At 38.3% G+C, this 14,245-nt stretch overlaps 1 protein-coding gene across 1 annotated transcript in view; it reads right to left on the bottom strand.

Moving 5' to 3' along the window:
* The window catches only part of LOC110102736 (probable protein arginine N-methyltransferase 6.2), a 47,413-nt gene that overhangs the window by 6,371 nt on the left and 26,797 nt on the right, over positions 1 to 14,245 (bottom strand). Inside the window, 5 exon segments of the mRNA XM_028700557.1 lie at positions 2,076 to 2,170; positions 2,553 to 2,582; positions 2,585 to 2,630; positions 2,800 to 2,874; positions 3,002 to 3,070. Coding sequence (XP_028556390.1) covers positions 2,076 to 2,170; positions 2,553 to 2,582; positions 2,585 to 2,630; positions 2,800 to 2,874; positions 3,002 to 3,070 — 315 coding nt within the window.

The following is a 14,245-nucleotide window of genomic DNA, read 5'->3' as shown; positions in this document are numbered from 1 at the left end:
TGAGAGACACGGAAATTTTGTGTTCGAGTTGACCCGAACCCGAACCAGGTAGTGTTCGAGTTAGAGTTTTCGAGCCGTTTCACAAATCGGGTCAGATGCGGGTTGACCCGGTTTAACCCGCTGACTGAACTGCCCGCATCTGCCCGTGGTAAATCCCGTTCCTGCCTCGCTTGCCCGCCGCTGCCCGGTCAACCCAGGAAAATCCCACCCTGCCCCGCTGCCCTGCCCGGCTTGCCGCCATTGCCCCTTCACGTGAAATTTGAAAATAGGCAGGGCGGCAGCAGGCTGCACGCCTTCATCGCTGCATGTCCCAAGGAGGACCCGAGCCCGTGTCCAGGCTCGCCGGCTACCGCGTCTAGGTCAGCTCCCACGTGACAACATGAGGGCATGCGGCTTGCTAGCTACCACGTCCAGGCCAACGCCCGCGTCCAAGCCGCGCATGTTGGCACGATGGCACCCATTTTTGGGTCATGTCGGGTTGACCCGAACCCGAAGCGGGTCAGGTTCAGGTCCGAAAAACTGACCAGTTTGTAAAAACGGGTCGGGTTCGGGTTGACCTGAACAGTATCGGGTCAATTTCGGGTTCGACCCGAGCTCGACCCGTGACCCTAAATTGACACCCCTACTAAAAACTATGAGTTTGAACCAAGCCTAACTTGCTTTAGCTCGACTTAATGATACCCTTAACTCAAGGCTAATCAAATGTTAACTATCACCCGTCTTCATTATCATTCATTCTCCCCACTCTCACACTAGATTGTTAACCCCATAAATCTTTTTTTTTTAATCTCCTCAACTTATTATGTTCCACCATAAAGATTTAGAGCTCTTGCGCCAACCTTTGATCCAACTTATTTTTGAATGCGCCCTTTCTTTCACCTACTAGTCATGGACTTGCCCATTCGTGTCATCAGCCCCTATCAAATTGTAATCATGAAAAATTAATTCATCCTTTGATATTCAACTATTATAACTTATCTTTATAATTTTGGAAAGGCAATTGCCTAGTTCCTAGTGCCTCAGGTCATGGTGCTCATGTAAGCAATAAATTAGAAATGACACAAGCTTGATAGGTTTGAGAAGTAAAATTGCTCTGCCTTGCCTTACTTGAGAGTGAACCCAGTTTAACAACATTAATTTTATTAGTTGGTATAAGAATCTCAATTGAAATTAATGGGTCACTATGCATGGTAGGATTTGATCTCAAATAAGGGAATTGAAGCCATGAGACAAAATTGAGCCGCATGTATGAGCACAAATCCATCAGGCAGGACCGCATGAAAGACCCACTCACCATTTGAGAGCGCCCAGTCACCCTTTTGAATTTTTGTTATAGGGCTAAGTAGTTCAGGGCATACAGAAAATATTACTTAAGATTGTAAAGTATGACTCATCATTAAACCTATTATTATTACTCAGTACATTTGCTTTCATCATTCTATACATCATTATTTCTTCATTATCGGAATGTAATTGTGCATCATATATAGTACTCGAACACCTAACTTAAAGATTCAAATGACTTGTAAAAAGCAATAAATGCTCCCCCAACTCTCAGCCGCCTCCCACATACAATTCTTTTTAAGTCATAACCCTAATCAGCTAATCGTTTGTTGTCTGGGAAGAATAAAAACTACTAAAATTGTCACAAGAAATACTCCCTCAATTCCCACTTCAACTCCCACTCCATGCTGGGTGAATGCCGTACAAATATACAAGCAACACCTCATTCACTGCCCAAAAAGTGTTGGATGCACTAAAAAACTTTTTCACCATGCTTCCAAATCAAATCAGTTGGGAATTTCGCAATTTCAATTATCACAAGAGTTGAGATGAAATCGTGCCACTTCAGCTTTTCAATTTTTGATAGAAATGATGAAAATTACATAAATCAGACATGCTTTATTCATGTATAAGATCAACATTTTTTTGATATTTAAGAAGAAAAGAAAAATACTTGGCATGGAGAGCAACTTATTGGGCAATATTAATAGAATAACTGCAAGCATTAAAAGTCATACAAGAGAAATATTTAACAAAAAAGTTTTTAAAGCTGCATAATATGAGGAACTCACAACGAATGGCCATGTCAGGACATTCTCAGCTGAAATTGTCTAAATAAAAGGCTCTTCAAACGCAGACTGTTTTGCAAGTGGGATCATTACAGACACTGCTTATCAAGAGAAATTGATCAGCAATTTGAAGAAAATAATAAATTTTGTGATTCTTATATTCAAATACTCCTTATTTATCATCTTCATATAATTTTAAGTTTATATTCTCATAGCTTCTTCAGCATAGCGCATTTGCTAGTGAAGCAAGTCTAAAAATGCCACCTAATAGCCATGATGCTACTGTTTACTTCAAGATTCAGCTTGGATTACAATATCAATCCATTCAATTTATTTTTCCCCATACTGTTATATGTTTGCTTCTGCAATCTACAGTAACAATGATAATAGAATAAACTCACTCATCTCTTTCCATAACTTCCAAATATAATGCAAATAAATTTGTGGCTTCTTAAATAAGCGAGTCACTGGTTTACGCACTATCAATTCCATAGACATCACGCCAGAAACTATGCTGTCACAGTATCTTTCACTGCGAGTAACAGGAACCATATACAGCTGCAAGAAAAGAAGAGTATTTAGCATAAAAATCATCTACCATAATTGCCATTTAATAGGATAAAAAAATTCTCTGAATGTGAGTAGTTGGCAGATTGCAAGTACAAATTTACCTACATCAGACTGTACATACAAAGAAAGAAATAAATATTCAGTAGCAAAACATTACTGTTGCATGAGAAGGAAGGATCAACCCTCGTTTGAGCAAATTATCCCTTGCAAAAATCACACTGCTCAGCATGCTCTAAATATGCAAAAATATAGCATTAGAGTTTCAAGCATTTATAGGGACAAGAATTCCGAAGTATTGCATTGATCATCTCAGTTAAATGACAGTCCACTATATTCTTATTAGAAGAATTGAAGTGCACCTCATACAGAAGCATATATCCCATCCATTCAGAAATTATGACGTCTACCTTCTCCTGGATGCTAACTTTCTGCAATAAGATACTTAATGAGATCTAAACATTGTTTACAAGTGTCAAATTTGTCTCACAAACAAAGGACGTCTAGAAATAACTAAGAGCAAGGATGAAAATTTCATAGATGAAAATCACCGAATGAAGGAGGATAAAAAGGTAACTTCAATTCCAATATATTAAAAAATAGATGAAAGAGATTTAACATGAATGCTCAAAAAGAAAAGTTTATACAATTAAGGAAGAAAATAAAAAAAGTGAAATATATAAATTAACGAAGACATATTTACTTCTTTCATGTTACATAAAGTTGAATACTAGCCCAACAAAAGCAGGCTAAATTCATAGATCCAGAGCATTGAACTGATAAGCAAAGAAAGATTGAGATGTTCCCTAAAATTAATCAAGCCTGAACTTTTGAATAGTTGCCCTGGAAAAAGTGAGCATGTTGATTCAGTTTGACTAACTTTATTGAGAGGGTTTAAAAGGGTAGATTGCCTTACAATTGTCAAGAGACTTCCCCTTTCAAATAGCCAAGGTTAATATATGAGGAATCAAGGTTTCTCATAAGTGCAAGCCCCCATGATCAATTACATTGTCACATAAACAAAGAATACCCTTGATCAGAGACATTTATTGTGTTCTAGGTGAAAATTGTCGACATAGAAAGGATGTAGTCAATCAAAATCTCATGAATTTATCATCTTAGATTTCCTGATGAACCTGGCTTACAAAAGTAAAATGATTTCATATGCTAACTTCCACGGAAAATAATATGGATCAATGAGTTGCCTCTACTAAGATATCACAAACATGCTTGAGGTAGCAATACACCAAAGGAGGAATCCTTTCATAATATTTCCAAAATTCTATTTGATTGTAAAGGCTTCAAGGCATAAAATATTGCCAATCATGGTTCAAATGTACTAGGCATGACTGACAAGATACATCAAATGGATTATTCATGCTGAAGTAACTTAAAGGCACATAGTATGCCAATAGTATTTATGATATACTAAAAATTGATTGATGATAGCTTTACATGCAAGGAAAAATTAATTTAGTCATCCAAGAGTAACATCCAACTAACCTTGAAAGGGGAAAGTCTTAAGCATACTTTTTTAAAAGAATTCATATTGTGAAGGCGCTCTTCATAATGAAGTTAATAGTCCAAATGGAACATTTAAGTCGATAGGTATCACTTAAGGATCAATCCCTTGCTATGTGAGGCAGTAAAAAAATACATGGTTGTAGAATTTGCTTTGCATCTACAAATTGCCCTAAAAGAAAAGCTGTAAGTTATGCTCGAGGTCCGGACTTGATTTAGCTCATTTAAAAGAGGTACCTTCAAAATAGTTTGGGATGGAGATTTGCTTAGTGAATGTAAAATTCACCCAAGCAAGCAATATTAAGGATTGGTAGATCAATGCCAGCTCATTTGGTTGGACTTACAAGCTTGATACTCAGCCACCCACCCGATTGCTTGAGCGGACATCTTAACTCAGTGCTAGTCCAATTGAGAGAACTTGATGACCACATGTAGGAGCAATTCAAATTTGATTTAAAATGCTAAAAGGAAGGCCCATTTGATTTGACAGTAGGGAAAACAAAATAAACCTTCCCAAAATTTGATTTGATTGAATATATCCTCAAATAACTAATTTGAGGTAAATCGACTAAGCACTAGGCTTTGGAACCATGAAAGCTTGGTTGATTGGGCTTAGTAATGTCGAAACTTAGCTAATCATTGGGGGGACTAATTAGCTATGAGCTAGCCCATTTTAGTTTATGTCCTTGTATTTACATGTAAAGTTTGCCTTATTAAAAGGGTCTATGTTGGTTCAAATTTGCCTCTAGTAGACGGTGGCTTTTGTCATTAATATGTTTTGAAGATTTCTATACCACATTAATTTATACAAATCTAATCTACAATGTCGGGCCATATAATTTTGGAAGATTGACAAGGCTCAATGTTATATTGATTAAGAGAAAGCATATCATAAGTTCCAAGAGAAATGTAATGGAGAGTTCTACATAAGAAAAGGGTTAATAATGCTTATATTCAAGTCATTAGAGATATGTATACAGGAGTTGATACTAATGTTCAAACACAAGGTGGGTTGACTAAGTATTTTCCTATTTCAGTTGGATTACATCAAGGATCAGGCCGATCAGCCTTAAGCCCATATCTTTTTGTTTTAGTCACGGATGTTCTCACTAGACATTTGCAAGAGGTTGCACCCTAATTTATGCTTTTTGTTGATAATTTTCTTCTTCTTGATAAGACTAGAGAGGGAGTTGAAGGTAAACTTGAATTATAGACATTAACCTTAGAGACTAAAGGCTTTCGTTTGAGTAGATCTAAAACTGAATATATGTAGTGTAATTTTAGTAGTAATAGACCTAGTAAGGGGATTTTGACTTTGGGGAGAGCAAGTCATTGATAAGAGTACACATTTTAGATATCTAATAGGAAGTACTTATAGATCTCAAGTATCTCCTATCAATCTTCAAAAAACAACGAGCGTTCTCTACCAAAATCCTCACAAAACCACAAAAACAATAGATAATTTGTATTACTTGATGAAAGGGAAACGAAAAATAGCAAGATACAATTGATCCTCTATTCGAGAGGAGGATTGATCTCTCCCAAATCTCTATATGCCACTAGAGCCCAAACAAAAACCTAAATCTAGGAGATCTCAAATTTCAGCCAAATTCAAAATGCCCTAACCCCAGGAAAACAAACTATTTAATGCATACAAATCAAATAGAAACCCATAAACAGTCCCTACATTAAAATTTCCCTCTCGAAACCCTAAAAAAATCCTTCCTAAATGGCTTCACTTGGGTGTTTGGACCGCCCATTCTCCGCAGGAGGCGAAGATCCCGCCTTTGTTGAGTTGGGCTGGTCCCGTGCGGACCGGTTGGACATGCCAAGTGGACTGGTCTAATAATATTCTCCTCCCAAAGATCCACATTGTCCACAAGGTGGAAAGATGACACCCTCCATTCCTGCTTCATTACAAATGGCAAGAACGTGAAGATTTCGGTCCTTACACTTGTGCCCCAGCGTATACCTCTCATCATATCTGAAACAAAGCCCCTTCGCCCTCTTCTCCTGTAATTCTATCTCTATGATCTTCTTGAAGCTGTCCCCAGGTCTTCCTCCTGCATTCTTTTTCTTCAAAATCCCTCGAAGAGTATCTAGTGTTGGCTCCTTAAAATTCAATAAGGTGTTAGTCATCCTATACGAGCCTCCTGAGCTGCCACCTCCCATCTCTCCCTCCAGGTGCCTCTGATCTTCTACCAATTGAGCTAGCTCTATATCCTCTCCCAAATCACGAGGCCTCATTACTCTAACCGCTGCTCAAATCTCTAGTGTCAATCCCTTCATGAAGTTTCCTTCTAGCACTGTCTCAGAAAGTCGGTCCAATCGACTAGCAAAGTACTCGAATCTCTCCCTATACTCTGTCACTGAACCCTCCTGTGTCAAGGCAAAGAACTACTTGTAGAAGTCTCCTCCCATGCCAGTTAGATAACATTCTACTAAACAATCCTTGAACTCTCTCCAACTTCGTATGGATCATCGCATGTCCCTCCACTGATACAAAGACAAAGCCTTCCCTTCTAAACATAGGCCCGTCATCGTCAGTCTCTCCTCCTCTATCAGCCCATTGACGATGAAATATCTTCCTACCTTATAGATCCACACGTGTGCATCCTCCCCTTTAAAGATTGACATCTTTAGTTTCCTCAACCTCGAGTCACACCCGTTTCCCCTAAATCCTCCATAACCACCCATTCCTCAAAGCAGAGCTGCTCCCCATTTGTCCCGATCATCCCTCCGGCGATCATACCCAAACCATTCATCAAAATCTCTTCTTCTTTCAAAATCAGCACCCCGACGATTGAAATCATCCCCTCTTCTTACAAATTCAGCACCCCTTCTTGCGTAGCCAATGCTCATCTCCTCCCTAGAAAGTAGTTTTGGAGGAGGCATTCTATCTTCTCCCTCCAGAATCTCCACTTCTGGCTTTTCCCTTCCTCTAGACGTGTTAGGGTTCCCATCTCTTCCATGGCCGCTGGAAGTTTCCTTTGTTTTTGATGTCACCCTTAGAGATAGGATATGAAATTATCATATATGTGAAAAGGTTGGAGTAGCTCGAATGGAAGATAATATTAGAGAGAGTCGTCTTAAAGGGTTCAATCACATAAAACAATGGTCTTCTGATGACCTTGTTAGGAAAGTAGATGTATAAGATTTGACTTATGTTAAAAAAAGGTAGAGATAGACCTAAAAAGACTTGGTTAGAAAATATTAAAAAGGACCTTCTTTATTAGATTTAGATGAGAATTTGACTCTTATCAGGACACAATGGAGAAAAAAGATTCATGTAGCTGAGCACAGTGGGATAAAGGCTTGTTGTTGTCGTTGTTGTTGTATTTGACGAGGCTCAAGGTTCATATTGTTGTTATGAACTCATCTAAGATTGAGTTTAACAAATTTTGCTATAGTAATAACATAAATAAGAACTTAACTTATAGGTTGACAAATTTAAGTAAACAATGAGCCAGTGAAAGACCCATAATGTGCATCCATTCGGGATATGAATGATGCAATTCTATCCATGCAAACTAATTTGACTAAGTATGCAAACATTTTGGTTGTGTGATTTTGCAAGTTGTTCAATTCTCTAAATTTAGAGAGATGTCAAGGATAATTTCAATCAATCTACTCATTATGAGATTTAAAACATGAACCATGAATGCTCACGAAACACCCCACTACTTATAAGCTTTATAAATTAATTAAAACACATACTTAGACATTTAGCAAAATGAGAGAAAATGACATGTAGCGATGCAAACCTTCTATATCTTTATGTTAGTTTTGGCATAACTTAAGATTTGCTAAGTAATGTATGCTACATAATGTGAAACCTTACACATTGTAATTCAAAATTTTATAAAATGACATCATCTAGCCTAATAATGGTTTGATCATAGGTAATGGAGAAGATGCATGAATGCAAAATCATACAATTTGGAAGGTGTTAGACACCAATCCAACACCTCCACATGCAACAACATCTTCTCTGAACTCTCACATGAGAGCCAACAAATGGAGATCATCGGATTTCCACTGTTTTCCTTGTGTAAAGTCCCAAAACAGTGCCTCGTTGTTTAGTGGAAAAGATAACTTTCGGTATCCCCTACTCCGGGAATCTTCTTTCATATTTCCTAAGATCCTAATCCCAAAAAGAGTCTTACCATCTGAATCGGCAGAGGAAGAGACGAGCTCTGACTCCGCCAAATTTGGCTATTCGACTGGTGGCTCGTAATTGTGCCGACGAAACTCAGCCTAGCTGCGAATTGAATGAAAGCGAGCGACTTTCTTAGTTTCAAGCAAAAACAAGAATTACTGCGTTCCAAGTTTTATCAATTTCTAGCAGTTTAAGCAGTAGACGAATAGGTCTAATCTAAGGTCAACCACAATTGGAGTCATAAGGAAAGTACTAGTTGACAGAGAACACCCACCGATCAATTTCTTGATCTTTCAAAACAGGTAATGTCAGACGATAGTTCAAAAAGATATTCCGAATGCTAGTCAGCATAAGAGAAAGTAGAATGAAACCTAGGGAAGTCAAGATTGATTCTTGGACATTGAACTGACTCTAGAAAACAAGTCTATAATCTTCTTTCCTTGTACAGAGCCCTCGCTCCCCTAGAATTGAGTCTCTTTGCAGAGTAAGCAAGCATGCTCTTTTGAATGTGGTTCAACAACCAGGGTGCTCTATATGTCAATACCATATTTTAGTCTTTCGGGAACTCATCCCAACAAGAAAAGTCATTAATTATTACAAATACAAAATAAAAGACGATTTCACAAAAATGTTGAGGAGATAGGATTTGAACCTGTGACCACAAGGTTATGAGCCTTGCGAGCTACCAAACTACTCTACTATGTGCTGAACAAAAAGATAGGTTGCAAGGAAAGAAGAGGAGGAAAATGGGCAGTTTGATCATGTAGTATGGATCATACATTGACAATAGTTAGAGTTGGTGGCTCTCCTTAGGTTCCCACATCTGGGCCGTTCTTGCAGCTCACCTAAGCTAGATGTGGCTTATGTAGTGGTCAGCATTCATAGACTTCCCCAGAGATGACTGGTGCCTTTGGAAATAGTCATGAAGCTTTAGTGAAAAAGGTAATAGGGATGATGATTTATTTATGGATGGAATCCATTGTAGTCTCTAATTCCCTCCAACTCAATCAATATAAACAACATGTCGTGACCAAGACAGTTAGGCTGGGTTTACTTTCTCATGAAAAAATAAGATAGTAGGTTGAGGGGCTTCTGCCTAGGAATATAGGATTTGTTCTTATGACAGTGAAGACATAAAGAGCCTCTCCTAATACCGAAGTGTATATATGATTCAGCCTGCCTGAAAGAAAGAAGCACTTCTGATGCCGCCTAGCATGATCTTCATTCGTAGCTATGATAGATTTGACATGAAATAGAACTATCCTACTATATGTCATTTTACTTGGTGAAACTTGACTAGTGCATGGTAAAGAGCTAATAACTAGAAAGGCTATTCTATTTCCCCAGAGTCAAGACAGAACTCTTCCTTCATTTCAAGCTATTGAACCTAACATCACTTTTCAAATGCTTTCTCAAATTAAAAAAATGTTGCTTGTCGAGTGGTTAAGGATGTTTGGTTTTCTCCTTATCTTTTTTTTTTTATACGTGCGGAAGAAGGCTAAGTTAACCTCTATGTGGCAAAGAACATTTTCAGGGTCCGTCGGTGCGCTCATTCTAAATTCTATTTATCTTTAACTGAGCTAAGAGAATTTACTTATTTGGTCGTTCAGAGATGGTAGTAGGGGTTGTCGCTCCTTAGTTCATCTCTCGGTAGAATAAGGCTCCTATGTTGTGGGTTTTTATCAATAGTCTGATATTCGATCCTTCTCGGGCACTTATATACAGGTAGTTATGTTCATGGTAGATTGAACATTTTCATGGCAATTTCTTCTTTGTTTTGAATTATATGATGTTTATTGATTCTATTTCATCATTCTTTAGGTACTAATGGAGGCCTTTTTTGAGATAAATTGTGTTGATAATGAGCTTTTCACCAGTTTATCCATTTGTTAGTTAAATACGTATGAATTTTCTTATGTCTTTGTTGTTGCTTTTAGAAAGTGTGGGGCCTATGGCTATAACTTCATTGTGGTGCCGTAGCTTCTTATGCTGTAGCCCATACCATCCCCTAGTTTCGCGCGGTTCAGGGGGGGGGGGGCAATTGATGCAACCGCCTTAGCCTGATAGCATCTTGACCCCATCTAATTTTTGGGCCAATCCCCCTTCCTATGTACAACCAAAAATTGAGATTTTTGACAAATCCGAGTTTACTGCTCCAACCATTACAAAACTCATACCTATTCTTCAAGTGCTTCAATAGTGTATAATGTCAATCCCATAGCAGATCAATTCCAAAGAGCCTTTCAAATTAGTCCTTTTTGCTTCGAATCAAGGACTTTGGTCCGCTGAAGTGGATGTAGAAACTCGTCCCGAGCGATACACATTCCCAGAGTCTCGATAGCTCATAGGCATTTTTGGAGCCCTATTGAGCCCATGAGTTGGTTTTCTCCTCTCCTTTCAGTCTAGTATAACACGCTAACCTCTCCTGTTCAGTCTCTTATATCCGTATATAATAATATACTATCTATCCTGTCAATCTTGTCATTTCGTGAATTCCTACTTCCAATTTCACCAGGTTCATTGCCTAGTGGCCATAAATTACAACATCCTTTCCAACAGCATGACAAGACCCAGGCCCCAGATAGGGCTTTCGCGACACCCCCTTGCTACTAGGTTCTTAACTGCGCGTGTACTCTTGTTTAATCCCTTTTTTTGACAATATTTAATTCATTTATGAATTTTTAATTCAAGAATTATAGAAATTGAAGAACATTACGATGCACCTCAGACTAAAAAAGCATCGTTCCAATGATAGAAGAAAAAAGCAAAAAAAGTCAAGGGCGCAAGCGTATGCCATATGGAACGAATAGAGATAGAATCAGATCAATTCCAAAAATTCCTTTTTGGATCTTCCTTGGCTATTCATGGAATCTGAGAAGAAGATCTACAATCATTAGCTTTTAGAAGAAATCGAAGAATTCTTGGGAATCCTACAAGATCAATTCATTCCTTTTCTCTGATAGATGGTCAGAACTTCATCTAGGTTCTAATCCACTATGATGTTCCAGAGAAACATGTAGTTTCTGAACCCATTGAGATGACCCAAGAATTTCGCTATTTTGATTTTGCTAGTCCTTGGGAACAGCATAGCGACGGATAATTTAGAATCAGAATAGAACCGGTCCGGGGACAAAAACTAAATACACTCCTCGTAAGGAATGCCAAGGATTAGCAAGCCAGAATTAATCTGTAAATCCTAAAGTGTAATAGTCATCCAATTGAGTCTGATCCAACAAGTGTTCATAGTGTTTTCCCAATGCTCAATAATAATCTATAACCAAGAATTTTCAGTAGTGTATATCCAACTACAATATTAGAAAATAGTCAGACTCCTAGTGAGAAGGTTCGAGTCGAAGTGAAGCAACCTGGCCCTAATGATGCCAGTTGTAAAAATGCCTCAAAAGGGAGAACTCGATCATTGGTATGAGAATTTAAAAAGAAACCATCGACGATGTGAACAGTGCAATATTAGATCGAATCCTCTGAGTACATACATCTAGTCATCCCTTCATGGGTAGATCGGTAGGCTAGGCCGCTATGAATAAAGATCTAAGATCATGAGAAGGTTCATTTCGAAAGTTATTTTGATAAATGTTCGAAAAGAGCCAAGATCGAAGTAGGGTTGTGAGATCATAATTACTAGTCGACAAGCTAGTCGTTTAGTTAGAGTTATGTTTCATCCTTTAGGTTTTGTTTTCTAATATAGAACATAACTTGTAAGGCTTTTTCCTTTCTTTCTTGTAGCCTCTTTCCCAGCTTTCAATTGGGGCATTCCTTGTGCTTTCACTGTATAAGTACAATGCGCATTCTCAAGCGACTTTGTTGAATTTTTCCTTCTTTTGATTCCCTAATTCAATTAGCTAGTCATCTACTTGATGCCAAACCAACCTTGTTGCCTTTCTTTTTCTTCAAAACATAGTGCATTTCTTTTGAATCACCCTTTTCTTTTGAAGAGTAGGAGGCGAGCAGCCCTGAAACTAGTAGGCCCTGAAAAAGCCCTTTTTCCATGGTCGCAAATATTTTCTTTTAGTAGAGTAGGTTAGGGGAACCTATCACTTCTACGACAACTCAGCTTCCTGGACACCTGGTCGAATAAAGACAGCCGGATATTCTTTATTCTTTGGCTAGTAAAGTGGGAGAGTCCGATCCAATTGGATGAGCATAAAGTTAAACTAAAAAAGCGGTCCTATGCAAGGTGGTGATCAACATACAAAAGTCTCTCACATCGGGGATCTTTATAGGAGTCACATGGGAAGGGCATAGCATAGCATATACTAATATCACTAAAAATATTGTGAAAAGACTATTACAAGCCGGTCATATAGAACTATTGCCTAACCGCATATGTAGAAAAAGAAAAAAGAGGGAGCAGGAAAGGAAGAACAACCATTAGACTTTGGCACATGAGGTGGCGGGTTTAGTTATATAACATCATGGAAATGTATCTTACTGCAAATCCTGGAATGATGCCTTGATCTCTCAAGAGAGAGTCAACAAAAGAATACATTTGTTGAATCCAATAAAAACTAACAATAAGAAGAAGTGAAATATCAAAATATGGGAAAGGCACTAGAAGATGCAAAGAAAGACAACGGACTAGATTCGAACCTTTTCTTTTCTTTGAAAACCCAAATGCTCTGAGCCTAAAGTAAAGGGCTAAGGCTGGTCCATGTCTAGCATAAGTATTTGAATCAAAGAAAAATTTTGTAACTGAATGAAGCAAACAATTGCCAATAATATTGAAAACTTTCTTTTCTAGAGCCTGCAAAATGGGAGAAAAAGAATAGCCGCTTATCAAATCTCTACGAAGACCTTATACCTATTTCCTTACAAAATAAGAAAAACTGAACCAACTTGATGCTTAGAGCCCTCAACTCGAAAGCTAAACTAGGTTTCTAAACACCGCTACCAGTCCCCAGCAGCCAGAGTCCTTGGATGGACTTCCTAAGGGATTAAAGCAGTCAAAGCATGGACATGACTACCTGTTTGTGGTGGTTGACTGTTTCAGCAAGATGGTGTGCCTGGTTGAAATTGAAAATAATCACGGGTGAGGAACCAGTCAAGTTATTTTTTCAACATGTTTAGACAATTTTCTTGTTGCCTCAAATATTCTAGACGATGATGATGGTGCATCTTCTTTAGGGCTATAATTTCAAGCATCCACAAACTTGGGACGAGAGTTTGCCATCTCTCTAGTTTGTAGTTGGAAAACTCAAAAGCTCTGGCTCGAACTACGTTATGGCTAGGCCTTTCAATATATGACATGACCCGAAAACCTGACTCGAACCCAACCTGAGTTTTTTGGGTTAGGGTCAACCCGAACATGAAATGGGTCGGGTTCGAGTTCTATTTTCCAACCCATTTTAAATTTTTGGTCGGGTTCGGGTCAACCTGAAAACCCGACAATGACCCGGAAATGACATAGTTCGACCCGCGCGGCCCAGCCTGGCTCATTTCACCATTTTGCATATTATACAAATAAATGAAAGCATTTAGGGCTTTAGAAATTTAGAGCTCATTTCAACTTTTTTGAGACTTTGAGACATCGAGTCTTTTGCCTTTGTCTCTTCTCCTCTAGGGCTGTCGAATTTAGGGTTTTCTTGACTGATATCGCGGTGCATCCTGCCTCCTTGAGGACCTTGACGGAGCTTCTCTCCTCGTCACTCGTCAGTGTCGTCGTCTCCTTGACTGTCCTTCCTGGATGAAGCTTTTCTCCTCCTTAGTCCTTGCTATTTCATGCTCTTTTTTATTTTTATTTGTTGTGCACTTATGTTAATTACTTACTATCTTGTTACTATGTTAGAGTGATCTTGATCAATGTTTCATTGTTCTTCTTCGGTTATTCCGAAGATTTTAAGTTGTTATGCAATTTTCTTTTTATTTTTCGATTAGGGCATGACATTTATCTATTTTTGTATTTGCCGAT

Source organism: Dendrobium catenatum, unplaced genomic scaffold (genome assembly GCF_001605985.2).
Source record: "Dendrobium catenatum unplaced genomic scaffold, ASM160598v2 fragScaff_scaffold_1557, whole genome shotgun sequence".
NCBI lineage: Eukaryota > Viridiplantae > Streptophyta > Magnoliopsida > Asparagales > Orchidaceae > Dendrobium > Dendrobium catenatum.
Note: the sequence above shows the minus strand (reverse complement) of the source record. Positions and strands in the feature narration are given on the sequence as shown.